General features: G+C 38.9%; 1 protein-coding gene across 3 annotated transcripts in view; it reads left to right on the top strand.

Moving 5' to 3' along the window:
* The first annotated feature begins 5392 nt into the window (after positions 1 to 5392).
* The window catches only part of Pnisr (PNN interacting serine and arginine rich protein), a 28414-nt gene continuing 16661 nt past the window's right edge, over positions 5393 to 17145 (top strand). Inside the window, exons 1-4 of one of the 3 annotated variants that reach the window (XM_052718101.1) lie at positions 5393 to 5519; positions 12255 to 12353; positions 14764 to 14952; positions 16654 to 16877. In XM_052718101.1, the coding sequence (XP_052574061.1) occupies positions 12266 to 12353; positions 14764 to 14952; positions 16654 to 16877 (501 nt within the window). In that variant the 5' untranslated portion in view covers positions 5393 to 5519; positions 12255 to 12265. Of the gene's footprint in view, positions 5520 to 12254; positions 12354 to 14763; positions 14953 to 15172; positions 16179 to 16653; positions 16878 to 17145 lie in introns of those variants that run through there. The other 2 variants (XM_052718103.1, XM_052718100.1) reach the window with 2 other exon arrangements.

The raw sequence follows: 17145 nt of genomic DNA, 5'->3' as shown, positions 1-17145 counted from the left end.
TTTGTAGACCACATTGGCCTCGAACTCACAGAGATCTGCCTGCCTCTGACTCCTGAGTACTGGGATTTAAGGCATGTACCACCCACCGCCTGACTTAATGCATATTTTTCATTTATTTATTTATTTTGAGAAACGACTTTATCATTTAATTTGTGATGCAATGGCTATAACTACTTCACAAAGTCTTCCTTAACTTTAAAGAACTTAGAATGTGGTCTTCTGTGTACTAGACAGAATCAGATACTGGTGGATATTATATTACTGCTATATGAATGAGGTAAGCTCAGAAACGGTATTACTGTTATACGGATGAGGTAAATTCGCTCAGAAACATTAGGTTGAATCAGATTTTAGCACAGGCTATGAGATCTTAAAGTGGTAAGTTTTCCTTCCTTTTTCCAATCTGGCCTGATTGACCAATATTGGTATGAAAAAGGTCCAGTATGAACCATCATTTAAGTATTTTTATTATAATTATGTTATAGTGCTGAAGTTTGAATATGGGGCTAGGCAAGTTCTGAACTTCTAAGCTATACCACCAGCATAATTACTGTTTTGTATCCTGATCTACTGTATTATGCAAGAAACTATCACTACTTTTACAAAGCTTAAGTAATCAGATCAGTTAATTAAATAGTTGCAGTTTATGGTTTGTTAATAGTACATTGGCTTTCTCTTCCATTGTAGTCCTTATTATGATGACACAGTAACACATAAAATGTACCATTTAACCACCCATAGCTATGTAAGTCAGTGCCTTTGAGTACATGTGCATTGCTGTGCACATTTATTCACTGTCATTGAATTCCAGGTCTTATCATCCCAAACAGAAACTGTACACATTAAACAATAACTCCCTATTTTTGGTTTCCTGCAACTCCTGGCAACCTCTGTTTTACCTCTGTTGTCTAGACTCCCTATAAAAACATAATTATACAATACTTAGCATTTTGGTCTGGCTTAGCTCACCTAGCATATTTTCAAGGTTCATCCATATTGCAGCACATATTGGAACTTTGTCCCCTGCTTTCTATGTATAATATAAATTTGTATTGAGTCTTAAGATAGGTAAGATATGAAAATGGCACCATACAGACACAAATCTCAAGAAATGGGAAGAGTTTAACTTCTCTTTTTCATGTCAGCCTTTTTTCATTTTACCTTAGGGATAACTTCTTTCCAAATTCATGGCAGTAAGTTAACTAAAACCTCATCTAGAATCTTTTACTTCAACTACCATACAGAGGACATTAATAAAAATGTTATTTAATTTTTTCTTCACTTATTTATTAATTTGTGTGTGTGTATGTGGGGTATGTGAGTTCATGCACACGTGCATACCATGGCAAGTGATGGAGGTCAGAGGACATTTCAAATCAGTTTGCTCTTTCCACCATGTGGGTTCCAGGGATGAAACTCCGGTTGTCAGGCTTGGAAGCAAGCCCCTTTAACTGTAGGGCCATCTTGCTAACCTTTTTTTTTTTTTTTTTTTTTTTTTTGGCTTTTCAAGACAGGGTTTCTCTGTGCAGCTTTGGTGCTTCTCCTGGAACTCACTCTGTAGACCAGGCTGGCCTCGAACTCACAGAGATCCGCCTGCCTCTGCCTCCTGAGTGCTGGGATTAAAGGCATGTGCCACCACCGCCTGGCTTTAACCTATTCTTTTTTAAAAAAGATCTTACAGCCAAGCATGATAGTGCACACCTTTAATCCCAGAACCCAGGAGATAGAAGCAGGTAGATCTGAGTTCGAGGCCAGCCTCTTTTACATAGTGAGTTCCAGAATGGTTAGGGCTATTTAGAGAGACCCTGTCTCAAAAGACAAAGCAAAAGATTTGTTTATTTTTAAGTGTATGTGTGAATGCCTGCATGTATGTATGCATGCACACCTTGTATGTACCTGGTGCCCACAGAACATGGAAGATGTCAGAGCCCCTGGATCTGGAGTTATAGATGGTTGTGAGCAGCCATGAGGTGTACTAAGAACTGAACCCCCTGTCCTCCGCAAGAGCAACAAGTGCTCTTAACCATTGAGTCATGTCTCTAGCCCCCTCTTATTTTTGTGTACGTGTATGCATTTGTTTGTGGATATGTGTGGTTGTGTACCTATTTGGAGGGAAAGGACATTTTTGAGCATTCAGGTGTACCCCACCTTTGTTTTTGAGACAGGTTCTCTTACTGATGTGGAACTCAGTTGGCACTAGGGATCCGTCTATCACTCCCAGTGCTGAGATTACAAAATGCACAGCACAGTACATATCTTTTTTAAAGCATGGGTTCTGGGGGTCAAACTCAAGACAATCCTCTTGCTTTACCAATGATGTTTTCTCCCTAGCACGATAAAAAACCAAAATCAACTTAAAGTTCTGTGTTAATCATTAATAGTAGATTGTCAGGTAATACTGACAAGATGCTGCCACTTGATAATTACAATATATAATAACCAAATTACAGATCTTGTATATGATAGCTGCTTAGACCTTTAACAAGACAGCACGTATTCCGATAAAACAGTGCTTGAAATCACACAGAGGAGAAATGTCTGGTGATGTGTGCCTGTAATCCCAGCACCCTTGCTGAGACAAGAGGATTATGAATTTCAGTCCAGCTGGGACTACATAGTGAGACCCAGTCTTAAAATAATTCATATTAAATCAAAACAAAATCAAAATACACACACAGTGATTTGTCTGTTTTCCCCCTCAGGTTGTAACGTTACATGGAAACCCTAGACGGGAGTAGTTAGGAAAGGAGCGATGGAATTGTGAAACTCATTTCTATTCTGACATAGTGATTGCTCAGAGTATTCACCTGGCATCAAGGAACAAGATGAGGAGGCATTTAATAATCCCTTCCATTTGGATGTCCAAAATGATTAGCTTACACTAGACTGGTGTCACTAGTCAAAATATTCTATCACTTAACCATGTAAATTTTTCTGTGAGTTAAGTTATATGGTAGGCCCTTGGAGGGCAAAAGTTCTCACCCAAATATTAGTTTCAATTTTACTAGGGAAATAGCACATAATTACAAGATGATCATAGGGAGTAGGAACTTACGATAGCCTTGCTAATCTAATCAGAATTTACTGAGAAAAATCTATTTCTCTGGTTAGAATGTTTCTCTGTGAGATTGAGCATGGTGACACATGATTTTAATTCCAGAGATGGGGTTGGGAGCAGGTAAATCTGTGAATTTGAGGACAGTTAGGGGCATATAGAGACCCTGTCTCCAAAAACCAAAATAAATAAATAAACAAACAAATAAATAGAATGTTCCTTGGTAAATAAACTTGGAAAATACAAAATATCACAGAGCTAACTCAGAGGTAACTACTGGTATGTTGTAGGTATGTCTTAATTTTGTTTCATAAAGTGAATTAAAAAAAAAATTAAATTGGACCAGCTGGGTGGTTGTGGTGCATGCTTTTAACTTCAACACTAGGGAGGCAGGGGCAGGCAGATCTCTGAGTTCGAGGTCAGCTTTGTACATAGAGTAAGCTCCAGGACAGCCAGGGCTACACAGAGAAACCCTGTGTGAACAACAACAACAAAAAAAAGTGGTGCTTTTTTTTTTTTTTAAAGACTGAGGAGTCTTAGTTATGCTAAGTAGAAACGAAGAGTCAACTACAGCTTTCCTTTTGAATCTAGTACTAACCTCATAAACTCACATCATAGTATTGCCAGATAGTTGGCAGTTTTCTTCATTGTGCCCCTCAAATTACATATTGAAAGCTAAATTTGAGGCCAGCAGGTGTTTATCTAGGATGACTTCATTCTAATAATACAGGCTACTTGGGTTTCAAGTGCTCAAGAATGACAGAATTTCTTGCAAAGGGCATCCCTATTCTCACATCTACCTATATTTTCTTTATTCAACCAATTACAGTCTTGCTTTTACAGTAATTTGTTCTTGCACACAACTCCCAATTCAAAGGCTTAGATTCTTAGTGTATTCTGTGGATGCAAAAAACACAGTTCTTACCTTAAAGGGAATAAGAGAGAGCTTATTGTGGAGCCATATTTGAATGACCATGGCCCAGGTAATGGAGATTTGGGTTATGCCAAAAGCCACGTATAACATGGAAGTAGTTTTGTGACATTTTATAGTTTTAAAGGACAAAGACAATCATAAATCAAGTCAAGCTTAAAATACATTGGTGTGTACATCACGGAGGAAGTTACAAGATGGGAGACACTTTTATATGTTAGCTGATAACATTCTTAGTTCTTGGGTTGATGGAAGCTAGGAGTCAGCTACGTTGAAAGGTTCCAAAAGGTTTTTTTTTTTTTTTTGGTTTTTCCAGACAGGGTTTCTCTGTGTAGCTTTGCGCCTTTGGTAGCCCAGGTTGGCCTCGAACTCACAGAGATCCGCCTGGCTCTGCCTCCCGAGTGCTGGGATTAAAGGCGTGCGCCACCACCACCCGGCCCAAAAGATTTTTATCTGTTAGTCACAGGATGTTAGCTCCAACATAGGTGTTAGCAAGGACTGGCTATTCAGTGGGCAAAGCTAGGCCCAGAACGTGTAATTAAGCCTCATGGACCAGGATGCAACAGTCCAACTTCTCCACATTACTGCAGCTCTAGTCAGTCTTTGCAGACACACCCTCCTTCCTAGAATTCTCCTTCACAACTCCCTCTTCAGTCACACTGAAATTTCTAGAAGGGCATTTCCCAGAATTTAGGTTAAAAATACTCTATTTCTAAGCATTCTTGTTTCTTTTGTAACGAAACTTCCAGGTTGGGAAATTGACATTTTAGATATATGAACGTTATTCATGCCTAAACACCTTTTACCTCCTTTCTTAAGGCCACCTTGTAGCTGAGGTGTAGAGGACCAATAGAAACTATGTTTCCCAGTTACTTTTTCCCAAGAGTAGCCGAGCGAAGGTGAACTGAGCGGATGTTCCCACGAGGGGGCGCGATGTTAGGAGGGTAACAAAGAGACCTAGGCAAACTCCCTGCTTGCAGAACTCCGCGGCGCTCCAGCCTGATGCCAGCTTGTCTGAAGTGGATCTGGCCCAATGAGTTCCAAGTTGACTGGGTTTGACTTTGGGGCACCTCCGTAGTCTGATAGTGGAGAAGCGAATTCAACATCTTTCCCTGAGTATAAATGTTCGTAGGAGAGAACACATTTTCCCTTGGAGGGTCTCCTTACTAAAGTTAAGAACTTCAAGGCGCCTTTTGTACGGAACACTAGGCTCTCTCGGCGTTGTGCTGGCTGTACAGATGAAAATGTGTCGGGTACGACGCAGGCTTAACATACGAATATTCAGCCGCGGAAATCGCGGAGGGTTTGCCCATAAAAAAAATGGCGCGGACGCATCAAGCCGGTATAATCACATACTCACAAGCCTGGCTGAGGGCAAATATGACTTCAGACGAAAAGCGGATGTTATTATTCACTTCCGGGTGGCGCCAATCCGGCGCCATCTTGTCTTGTTCATGAAGAAGTAGAAGCATCGAAAGGGTTGGAGAGAATTACAGGAACGGTGGCGACTGCGGTATTCCGGAATCGGAGCGGGTAAGCGTTGAACAATTTACACAAAAGGCCTTGCCGGAGTATTAAAATCCTCTTGGTTTGTGTGGCGAAGGTAGCGTGACTTAAGCAGGCTGCGTACGCTGCTTGGCGCGACCGCCGGAACCTCATTCCCGAAAGCACCGGCGTCCGCCTGAGCTAGTAAATGAGAGCGCCGCTCTCGCCGAAAAATAAGTGTTTTTGTTTAAAGAGAGTGTTCACGACCGCTTCTTCGAACTAAGAGTTTTTGAGAAGGCAAGGGACTAATTGTTGGGCTCCAGACCGGCCGTTAAGCACTGCGCGTGCGCAGTGAAAACACTTAAGGGGCAAGGAGCGCAGAGGGGCGGAGGAGGCGGGGGCCGGGACCTGGAACTTATACCCAGCGAATCGGACTACGCAGGCGCAGTCGAAGGCGGCTGCGTCTTATTAAAGTATGGTTTTGTTGCCTAGTTTGTTTTTTACCCAGTGATGGGTATTATGTGTTAAGCATCACAAAAGGAGACAAGTAGCATCCTGTATTTCAGTTGTTTCGTCCTTTTGTGGATAATACTGTCATCTAAAAAATTGGGCCCTGAGCAAATTTTGACTGTGCTTGATTAAATTAACACTCTAAATCTTTAATATTTCATTATTGTTTTCTCCTCTTGACCCTAAGTAAAACAAAATAATATAAAATTTCTTGAGTACAGCAAGGCAAAACCAAACCGAAATTTCTTGAGTACAGCAAGGCAAAACCAAACCACATTTTATTTGTGGGGTGGTTTTTTTAAAGCACCAAGGGAGGCGTAGTAAATGAGTTCTAGGACATTCTTGAGAGGCACTGTTTAAAACATGTAAATTTGATCTTTTAGGAATTTTGGAGGGGAAGGGGGTGAGGGGTTGAGACAAGAGTCTCACTTTATGGCCCTGGCTGGCTTGGAACTCACAGAGATCTACCTGCCTTTGCTCTGGAATGCTGGTGGGGGATTAAAGGCATTTACCACCACACCAAGCCTTAGAATTTTTTTGGGGGGTGGGTGGGTTTCGAGACAGGGTTTCTCTGTGTAGCTTTGTGCCTTTCCTGGAACTCTCTCTGTAGCCCAGGCTGGCCTTGAACTCAGAGATCCGCCTACCTCTGCCTCCAGAGTGCTGGGATTAAAGGTATGGGCCACCACCACCCAGCTTAATCCTTAGAATTTAACTGTAGAAAAATTGAATAGTATATAACCACCCCAACCTGTTATATTTTCCTCAGCAGCATACACTTGTATGAAACTTTTGTTAGAATTAATGGAACAATGTTGGTACATTATTAACTGATGGCTTATATCCTTAGTTGTTAAAATCTCTTTTAAAACACTAGGGGAAAAAAAAGGATTTTATTTTTCTGTATGTGTGTGGAGAGAGTCTCTGTGGAAGCCTGAAGAGAGAGTCAGATCCCCTGGAACTTGAGTTACAGATGGTTGTGAGCTGCTATGTGGTGCTGGGAATTGAACCCCGGGTCCTCTACAAAGAGTACCCAGTGCTCTTAGCTGCTGAGTCATCTCTCTAGCCACTATATACTTTTTTTAAAGAAAAATTATTTTATGTCTGGGTGTCAGTACTATATTTAGTTACTCAAATTCTACTTTTGACCATTGCTAAATCTTTCAGGTCTACTGTTCTCCACCAATTCTTTATTTGATTGATTGGTCTTTTGTTTCTTTGTTACTCTGTCAAAGTAACAGGCCTGGAATGCTCATCAATCCTCTTGCCTCAGCTTCTCAGATGTTGAGATTACAGACATGTGCTACTACAGAGCTTTGCTTCATTTCAGTTTAGGGCAAGGACAGGGTCTTACTATGTATATAGCCCAGGATAGCCTCCAACTCAAAATCTTCTTGCATTTGCTTCTGTACCTCCTTAGTGCTAAGATTACAAGATTGCCAGCTATAAATGGCTCTAGAATATCACATTTTAATTCTCATCTATCTTTTTGTCACAGTCTGCAAGTGACTTTTGTAAATATTAGTGGTCGTCATTGGAACAAGTCATTTTGGGAAACTCGAAACAATTGAAGGTTTTATTATTTTCCTTTTAAGATTTATTTGATTGTGTGTGTGTGTGTAAGTGTGCGCATGCCATACATGTGTGTATGTGTTTGTGCCTGCGTATGTATATGCATATGAGTGTGGGTGCCTGTGGAGGTCAGAAGATGTTGGGTTCCTTGAATCTGGAATTTCAGGAAGTGTAAGTTGTTCCACGTGGTGCTGGGATTGAACTTGGGTCCTCTGTAAGAGCAGCCAGCACTTCTTTGACCGTTGAGCCACCTCTTCAGCTCTGGTTTTTGTTTGTTTTCCACTTGCTGTTCTAATAGAGTAATTTAAAGACTAAATGATGATTGTTCTGGTTGTGTTAGTATTTGGGAGTCACTGTAGCAGAGTACTACAAACTAGGTGTCTTAAACAACTGAAATGTACTCTTCCATGATTCTGATGGCAAAACGTGTGGACGCAGAGTTTAAGAGGTACCTTCCTTGCTTCCGACTTTTGATGGCACCTGTCTTGGTGTTCCTTAGCTTGTAGATTTGTCCAGTCTCTGGCATTGTAGGCACAGGACATTCTCTGAATGGATGCTTATGTCTGCCCTCACTAGGGATTTGATTAGTGCTTACCCTACCCAAATATGACCTCATCCAAAATTGACTATGTATCTGCACAGACCCTGGTTTCCAAAAAAGGACAGATATCACGGATTAGGACTTCAGCCTGTCTTTGGGAAGAGTACAAGTTAGTCCATAACTGCAGTGATAGTTTTTCCAGCAGTGTGATACTTTTGATGATCAGATGCAACCCTTGGTTATTAAAATTAAGTTGTTTTTCAGATACATCACAATTAACTTGACCTTGTGAAGGGAAATATTGTCAACAAAGTCTTGTTGCATGAATCATCAGTAACCAGACTTTTCCAAGCTTGAAAAGTTGATGATCTGTGAAAAAAAAGTCTAAAAGGAGACTGAATAAGTTGATTCAGTCATTAAGAAGATTGTCACATTTATTTATTTTTGTATGATTATGCATATATGTGTGGACACATGCACCATGAGGTCAGAGGGCTACTTGCAGGAATTGGTTTTCATCTATCACCATGTGGGTTCCAGGTTGGGTGGAAGTGCCTGTACCTACTGAGCCATCTTATGGCTCTCAGTTTTTTTCCCCTTGTGTTGGAGGGATGTGAGGGTGCTTTGACACTTGTATGTAAGGAGTTTTAGAGGGTTTGCATTTGTTCTTCAGTATAAAGATTTTATGGTGAACATGAGGAACTAGAGAATAGGGCTTCTGAATCTTTGTCATCAAATCAGTCTTGCTCTTTTGTTAAGTAATCAGCAACCCCTTTATTAAGTATTGTACTTAATAAGGGGTGGGTAATGATTTGGTAAATGTTAACTGTTCAAGGTGATGCTATTTTTGCACTGTCTAAAAATCTCTATAAGTTAAAGGTAGTATGAAATAATACTTATAGAATAAAGGTTTTGAACATTCATATTTTGTTTGGGTTCAAACAAGAATTTTTCTTGAGAAAAGAGGAAATATTACCTGAATGCTTCACCACAGTATTGTGTCTATATTAAAACGTTAGGTTAGGCTTAAACATATAGAAGTATGTAATGCTTGATTAATTCATTCTATTTTTCTAATCAAGTTTATGCCTAAATTCTGTTCCTTTTGCTTATCTGTTTTCTATAGACCCCCACCCTCTACTCCCCTTGGTTTCTTGAGACAGGGTTTCTTTGTGTAATCCTGTCTGTCCTGGAACTGGTTCTGCAGACCAGGTTGGCCTCGAACTCACATAGATCCACCTGCCTCTGCCTCCCAAGTTCTGAGATTAAAGGTGCCACTACCACTTAGCTTTCTATAGACTTTTAACGGAAATCAAAGTTTTGTTTTCATGACCAGCCAATTATCTCCTTAGGATTAGTTTTCCAAATTTACTCTAAATCTATAAGAAAATGAACAAAGGTAGGTGGTTTGTCTTCTGTCCAGGTGACTGTTGTGTGATTTTTTTTTTTTTTTTTACTTCCTATACAAGTCATTATGGATTGTGCTTGTCACTTCTCTTTGATTCCTTTTCTCTTTTTTTTTTTTAAACAATTTTATTTATTAATTATGTATATAGTGCTCTGTCTGTGTGTATCCCTGCAGGCCAGAAGAGGGCACCAGATCTCATTACAGATGGTTGTGAGCCAACATGTGGTTGCTGGGAATTGAACTCAGGACCTTTGGAAGAGCAGCCAGTGCTCTTAACCTCTGAGCCATCTCTCCAGCCCGATTCCTTTTCTCTTAAAGTTTATACATTTCTAAAATTTATACATTTATACACACTATAAAATAATCCCAAGAATACAAAGGTATAAAGTGGAAGTTCCCCGATAACTTTTTTCTGCTTTCCTGACCTTTAAGGGGTTTTGTAATTTAGGAATCTTATATACATGCTGTAATAGGAAAAAACAAGAAGCTTCAAGTGGTATTTTTTGTGCTGTAATTTTCTCTCACTGAGTTTGTATACAGTACATGTCAGTGTATAAAGCTCTACTCATTTTAATTGCTCAGTAGAGTCCATTTAATTAGAAAATTTGCTAAGGTTTTTTAAAATAGTTTTCCTGTGAATATATTCATCCATGGTTGGGGTCTCTGAAAGGGATCTTCCAAAAAGACCCAGGTATTTGGTGGGCCGTCTTTACCTCATTCAGTAGTCATCAGCAGCTAAATCAGGATTCTTCTGGTTTAGTTACAACATTTTAGTGGGGGGCTGGAAGGCTGCTTTGGAGGTTAAGAGCACTGGCTGCTCTTCAAGAGCACCCAGATTGAATTCCCAGCACCCACATGGCAGCTCACAGCTGTCTGTAACTTTGGTTCCAGGGGATCCGGCACCCTCACATAGACATACATGTAGGCAAAACACCAAAATGAAAATAAATTATTAAAAAAAATATTTTAGTGGCTCTTGATACTTGGACTTTCATTGTCATCTGTGCTCTCCCACCCCGTATTTCACATCTATTTTTCTCAATCTAAATCTGTCAGACACCATTCCTGGTAGTAGTCTTGAAACTTGGGGAGGAAAGCTTTGGAAAACTGTGCATGTGTGTGTTTGCAGGAGTTCATTCCTTCCACCATGCAGGTACCTGGGATCCAACTCAGGAGGTCAGGCCTGGCAGTATATCTCCTTACCCACAGAGCCATCTTGGTGGCCTTTGTTACTAGTTCTTTTTCTAAAGATTTATTTTTATTTAATTTTTAAGATGTATTTATTTTATTTTATATGTATGTATGTTTTACTTGCATGTACATATCTGTACCATCTGTGTGCCTGGTACCCATAAAAGTCAGAAGAAGGCTTCAATCCTCTGGAACTGAAATTAGGGATGGTTGTGAACCACTGTGTGGACGCTGGGAATCAGACTCAAGGTTTCTGAAAGAGCAACAAGTGCTTTTAGCTGCTGAGCCATCTTTCCAGCCCCTAAAGATTTTTAAATTATGTGTTAGGTATGTGTCAATGGGTGTGTGTGTGTGTGTGTGTGTGTGTGTGTGTGTGTGTGTGTGTATACTCCAGCTGCACTTGGAGGCCAAGAGTGTTAGAGCCTTGGGAGCTGGAGTAAAAAGGTGATTGTGAGCCCCACTCTATGTAGGTGCTAGAACCAAACACAGGTCCTCTGCAAAATCAGTATGCACTCTTAACTGCTGAACTATTTCAAGCCCTTATTACTAGTTTTTTTCAGGGTGGTGTATGGTGGGGTGCAGGGGCATGGTTTGAGACAGGAACTCACTGTGTGGCTCTGGCTGGCCTAGAACTCACAAAGATCAACCTTCCTCTGCCTCCTGAATGCTGGGATTAAAGGTGTGTTCTACCATGCTCAATTTGTTCCTGGTTCTTGAACAGGCTTATATAGTGTTTGATAAGGTATTATATTAGATATACATGAGATATTTATATGCATTATGAGTTTTCAGACTTGTTTACAGAAAAGTGAGTGGTATAAGGATCCACCATCCCCTTATCCATAACTTAGAGTATACCGCCTTCTTTTTCATGTTGTTTAAATGTTAAGAAAAAGATCTTAGAAACTATCTTACTTTCCAGCTTTGTCTGATTACTATGTCTAATACTATTTATTTCATTCTTTAATGTCTATAGTTTTTTTGTATTAGAAGCTCAGTTAAACATTTGTGGTGAGACTATTTAGTGGTTTGGAGAATATAATACTAGATCTTGTGAATAATATCTATATGAATGACATTGGAAGACTAAATTTCCAATTTCTCATAAACTTATAGTTTTCTTAATCACATATTAGATTTGCTATTATGTGTTTATTGTTATTATTGGCTGTAATTACAAGAACAAGCTTCATCTGCTACAGCTATTTGTTACTCTTTTAAAGGAGTTTGGTGATTGAATGAATCACTTTTTATAATTAAAATAATTGGATCTCTAGAGATATTGGGGAAATTATGTATATACACATTATATAATTATATGTATGCCTTCTTTGAGCATAGCATAGCTGATTAGAACTGTACTTTGAACCAAACTCTGACACCAGTATTAACTTAAAGCTTTCTTTTCTTACATTTCAACCTAAGTCTAGTTGTCTCTGGTAACATTTTGAATGAATTATAGCTCTTTCATCATGTAAAATGTATCATCATGCAGTTTCTGATGTGTAAGTTTTGAAAATGTAAGAAGTCCCAGCTTTAACTGTGTTTAATTTGTTGAAATTAGAAACATAAAGGATGTGGGATCAAGGAGGACAACCTTGGCAGCAATGGCCCCTGAACCAGCAACAGTGGATGCAGTCGTTTCAGCACCAGCAGGATCCAAGTAAGGAACATACTACATTTGGAATTGGGTAGGGGTGGACATCTGGAGATGAGTAGGCTATAGATGATAGCATTCAGATTGGCTTATTGAATCACTTCTATTTAGTAATGAATGCATTCCTCTTGGGAATGCTTTCTTGAAGGATAGAAAATTTTGTGACAGTTTTACATTTTTAAACTGATAGTGTCTTATGCTGGTTGGTGGTGGAGCACACCTTTAATCTCAGCACTCAGGAGACAGAGACAGGCAGATCTCTGAGTTTGAAACTAGCCTGGACTATATAGTTCCAGGATAGCTTGAGCTACATAGTGAGTCCCTGTCTTAACCCCCTCATCTCCCTCTTCCCCTTGCAACAAAAAGAAAAAGAATATAGAGGTAAAAATTAAAACATCAGGAGCCTCATTTAACATTTAATTTAGTTATGGCCAATTTTGTTTCATCATGTGATTTATTTTTGACGTTATACTGTCCTTAGGGAAATTTTTTTTTTTTTTCTTTTTTTGAGGCAGTCTTACAACGTAGCACAGACTGGGCTAGAATGTTCTGTATAGCCCAGGTTAGCCTCAGACTCACATTGCTCCTGTCTCCACCTCCCAAGTCTACCACACCCAGACTTTTTTTTTTTAATAGCTACATAACATTTTAATGTAGGATTTTATTCTAATGTGAACCAACAGTGATAGCAACAGTAAGACTTCTGGATTTTTTTCTTGTTTATACCTTTCCAGGCTTAAAACAGTTAACATAATCTTGTGTTGTCAAAGTCTTTTCTTAGTAAAAGTTCTAGATTTGCTAGATCACAGTTATAGAGTTGGGAAGTTTAAGATATACTCAGCCAAGTTCTATCTAATTCCATCTATCCAGGTTACATCAGTCTTCTGTTTCATTAAAATGTATGAGAATGTTTATTGAAACCTGAGTAAACTACTTTGTTATTAGTAATGATAGGTCTTAGAATTTTAGTATAGATTTTAGAGAGGAAAATAACCTGAAAGATAGTAGGAACGATGATTTTGAAGTTGCTGAAGAAGTATTTCTGTCCACAGCAAGGAGTGTAAAAGGACAAATGTGAGAAAGAAGAGGGATAGAAAGTTATACTAATCCGTCATATGTAGGCTCAACGGCAGCCTGGAAAGAATAGAACATTCTGAAGGAAGAAATAATTGAGTTTGGTTATTTTTGTACTTGTTTTAAAAGGCTTGTTTCTTTTTAAAAACTCTGTAAACTAAGGTAGAGTGTCATAAATTCTCTATGAAGTAATATTAAAATATAGTAAGATTGGGTTATTGTTTTGTTTTTTTTGAGACAGGCTTTATGTAATCCTGGCTGTCCTGGAGCTCCCTGTGTAGACCAGGCTGGTCTTGAAATCACAGAGATCCTCCTGCCTCTGCCTCTGGTGTGCTGTGATTAAAGATGTGTGCCATTTCACCTGGCTAAGAGTGTTTTTATAGAGTCCTTTTTTGAAACTCCTATGTATTTTGGTCTGAATATGAATTATTTTCTAAGCATCGTTTAGGCATAACTTTGTATAATAGTTAAATATCTGTAATAAGGGATAATTAAAAAGGGGAAGGGTGAATGTAGGTGGAGTTTTCCTGTTCTGACCACCTGCTCCCAAATAATTGACTTGGAGACTTAATATAAATTATAAATGATTGGCCAATAGCTCAGGCTTGTTGCTACCTAGCTCTTACAATTTAACCCATTTCTATGTGCTGCCCCTAAGCTTGTGGCTTTTCCCTCTATCCCATTTTGTTTGTCCAACTCATTTTCCATCTAGCTGGCAACTCCCCCAATTCTGTCCTCCTTCATCCGCGCATCCTTAGTTTGGTCTCCCTGCCTATACTTCTTTCCTGGCTACTGGCCAATCAGCATTTTATTAAACTAATTCGAGTGACAAATCTTTACAGTGTACAAGAGGATTATTCCACAGCAGGTGAAGAACAGAGATGAGGAAAAAAGAAAGGGGAAGAAAGAGGGAGGGAAGAAGAAAGAGAGAATAAAGGAGCCGGAAGATCAGGAGTTTAAACTCTTGCCATGCAAGCAAGATAACTGGAACTTATGTTAAATGCTGGGTGTGTAATGGTCCTCCTGAAATTCAGCCTCAGAAGGCAGGAGGGCTCACTAAGCAACTGGCTGTGGAGACTAGCCTTATCAGGGAACTCTGGGTTTGATTGAGAGACCCTTCCTCAAAGAACAGTGTCGATGAGATAACGGAAGAGATTACTACTATCAGGCCTCCAAATGCACATACACCCATACACACGTAGACAGGCATCATTGTATACCACATACACATATACTTGAAAAGAAGAAAAATAATGGAATAATTGAGATGCTTGTTTTACAGAGAAGTGCTATTCTTTTAGCTCTTGTATTCTGATTGCTAAATTCTGTTAATTTACTTCAGGCCAGATTGACTGGGCTGCTTTGGCCCAAGCTTGGATTGCACAAAGAGAAGCTTCAGGACAGCAAAGCATCGTAGAGCAACCACCAGGAATGATGCCAAATGGACAGGATATGCCTCCAATGGAGTCTGGTCCAAATAATCATGGGAATTTTCAAGGGGATTCAAATTTTAACAGAATGTGGCAACCAGGTTTGTTATTTATGTTTCCCAAATTTTATGATGTCTTAAAATAAAATGAGTATTAGTATATTATTTTTCATGTTTACTTTATAGCTTCTTGAAATTAATGCTCCTTAAAAAAAGGCAGTCTCGATTTGATTTTGATATTTTTGTGGTTAAATTATTTTGTACACAATCTGCTAGCATTGTGGCACTCAGTTTGATTTTTTTCTTGGTTCTTCATTCCTAGGCTGACAGGGGCTGGGAACACTGGAAACCTCACTTGGCATCTAGGGAAAAGAGAGCACTCTTTGTCTCTCTGTTGCAACCTCTGGCCTTTTCAGAAGCAGCACTGGCAGAGTAAAGCATGTCTAGCCTCTAATTAAAGAAAAGTTGTGCCACTGTATGACAAACAAGCCTGTCAGATATGCTGTGCTCCTGTCACCACCCACCTTTTCTCCTCCCCTTTTTCAGATAGTGCTGGTTTTCCATACGTTCTTGGCTGTTTGGTTTTTATTTATTTTTTAAGCTTCACAGTATAATTTAGATTCCTTAATGCTAATTCAGTTTTCTGTGATTGCGTTAATATTTTTAATAATCACGTCACACTATAGAGATTTCACACTTGAATATCCTGCTGAGGAAGTCATAGCCTCTGTTTGCTATTATTTATTAATTTTTAAAATGTATTTATTTATTTTTTTATGTGTATTGGTGTTTTGCCTGCAAGTATGTCTGTATGAAGGTACTAGATCCCTTGAAAGTGCAATTACAGACAGTTATGAGCTGCCGTGTGGGTGCTTGGAATTGAACCCAGGTCCTCTGGAAGAACAGCCAGTGCTCTTAACTACTGGCCCCTTATTTATTATTTCTGTTATTATCGATGAGAATAGAAAACATAGGATATATTTTAAATATTTTTAAAAGAGAAACAAATATTCTCATCTTTGATATTGTGAAATGGTTGATTTTTGTCTTCTAGAATGCTAAATTTTCCCAGTTTTGAAAATATTTTAGTTCTCAAGTTGAAGTTTACTCATCCTGGTATCACTGGTTTTCCTTTCATTCCTGCTATATTTAGTTTGACCTTATTGGGTTTTTTGTTTGTTTTTGTGACGCTAAGGAACTTATTAACCTCTGCGTGCCTCAGTTTCCCCTTCTGAAACAGAATACTAGAATTTCTCCCTACCTCACAGGGTTGTTGTGAGGATAAATGATGTATTCATGAAAAAAGGAATAATATAAATTTAAAGTGATATTTTTATGTTGTTGCCATTGAACAGTAACGGAGCACTTCATCCAAGAGTTGCTTTGGAATTTGTTAAAAGTACTTTTTGGAGCTGAGTGTGGTCTCTCTCGAATGCCTGTAATCCCAGCACTGGAGAGGCAGAGGTAGAGGGCTCATGGTTGAAAAGTTCTGTGGAGAAAGTTCCAGGTTAGCTTGGTCTGCATAGCAAGATTCTTGTCTCAAAATACCAAAACAAAATAATAACTTTGGGAATTTTGTTTAGAGTGTAAGTTAGAATGGAGTTAACTTATTTGAATTACGTATGAGGTAGTGTTTAATTCATTGCTTATTTTTAAGATAATACAAAAGGAATTTGGCCAAAATGTCATAAGTTGCTTTTTAAAGTCTGTCTTAACTTTCTCTAGCTTTCTTGAGATCTTAAAAATTGTATTGATTTTGTTATAACCCCCTGTTGAATGTCTTTATGCCTAAATCCTGAATAGAATGGGGAATGCATCAGCAGCCCCCACACCCCCCTCCAGATCAGCCATGGATGCCACCAACACCAGGCCCAATGGACATTGTTCCTCCTTCTGAAGACAGCAACAGTCAGGACAGTGGGGAATTTGCCCCTGACAACAGGCATATGTTTAACCAGAACAATCACAACTTTGGTGGACCACCTGATAATTTTGCAGTGGGGCCGGTGAACCAGTTTGACTATCAGGTGAAAGATATTTTGTTACTTTACTATCATAGACATGCCCGTAACTCATTTTTTGGAAATGTCTCGTCAAGAATTTCTAAGATGTGTGTCATTTTCAGAATTGTACAGATAAGCACATAAACAGTGTCAGAAAATTTATCAACATTTATTAAAATCATTAGATTTTTAGTTGATTAGGAAAATGGTACAAACAAACAGGGAAAAAATTAAGATAAAGTGAAAAAAATGTGTAAGTGCAAATAGTTATATGTCTTGTTTTCCAGTTTCA

Source organism: Peromyscus californicus, unplaced genomic scaffold (genome assembly GCF_007827085.1).
Source record: "Peromyscus californicus insignis strain IS unplaced genomic scaffold, ASM782708v3 Scaffold_5__1_contigs__length_169319896, whole genome shotgun sequence".
NCBI classification, from domain to species: domain Eukaryota; kingdom Metazoa; phylum Chordata; class Mammalia; order Rodentia; family Cricetidae; genus Peromyscus; species Peromyscus californicus.
This window is presented reverse-complemented; position numbering and strand designations above follow the sequence as displayed.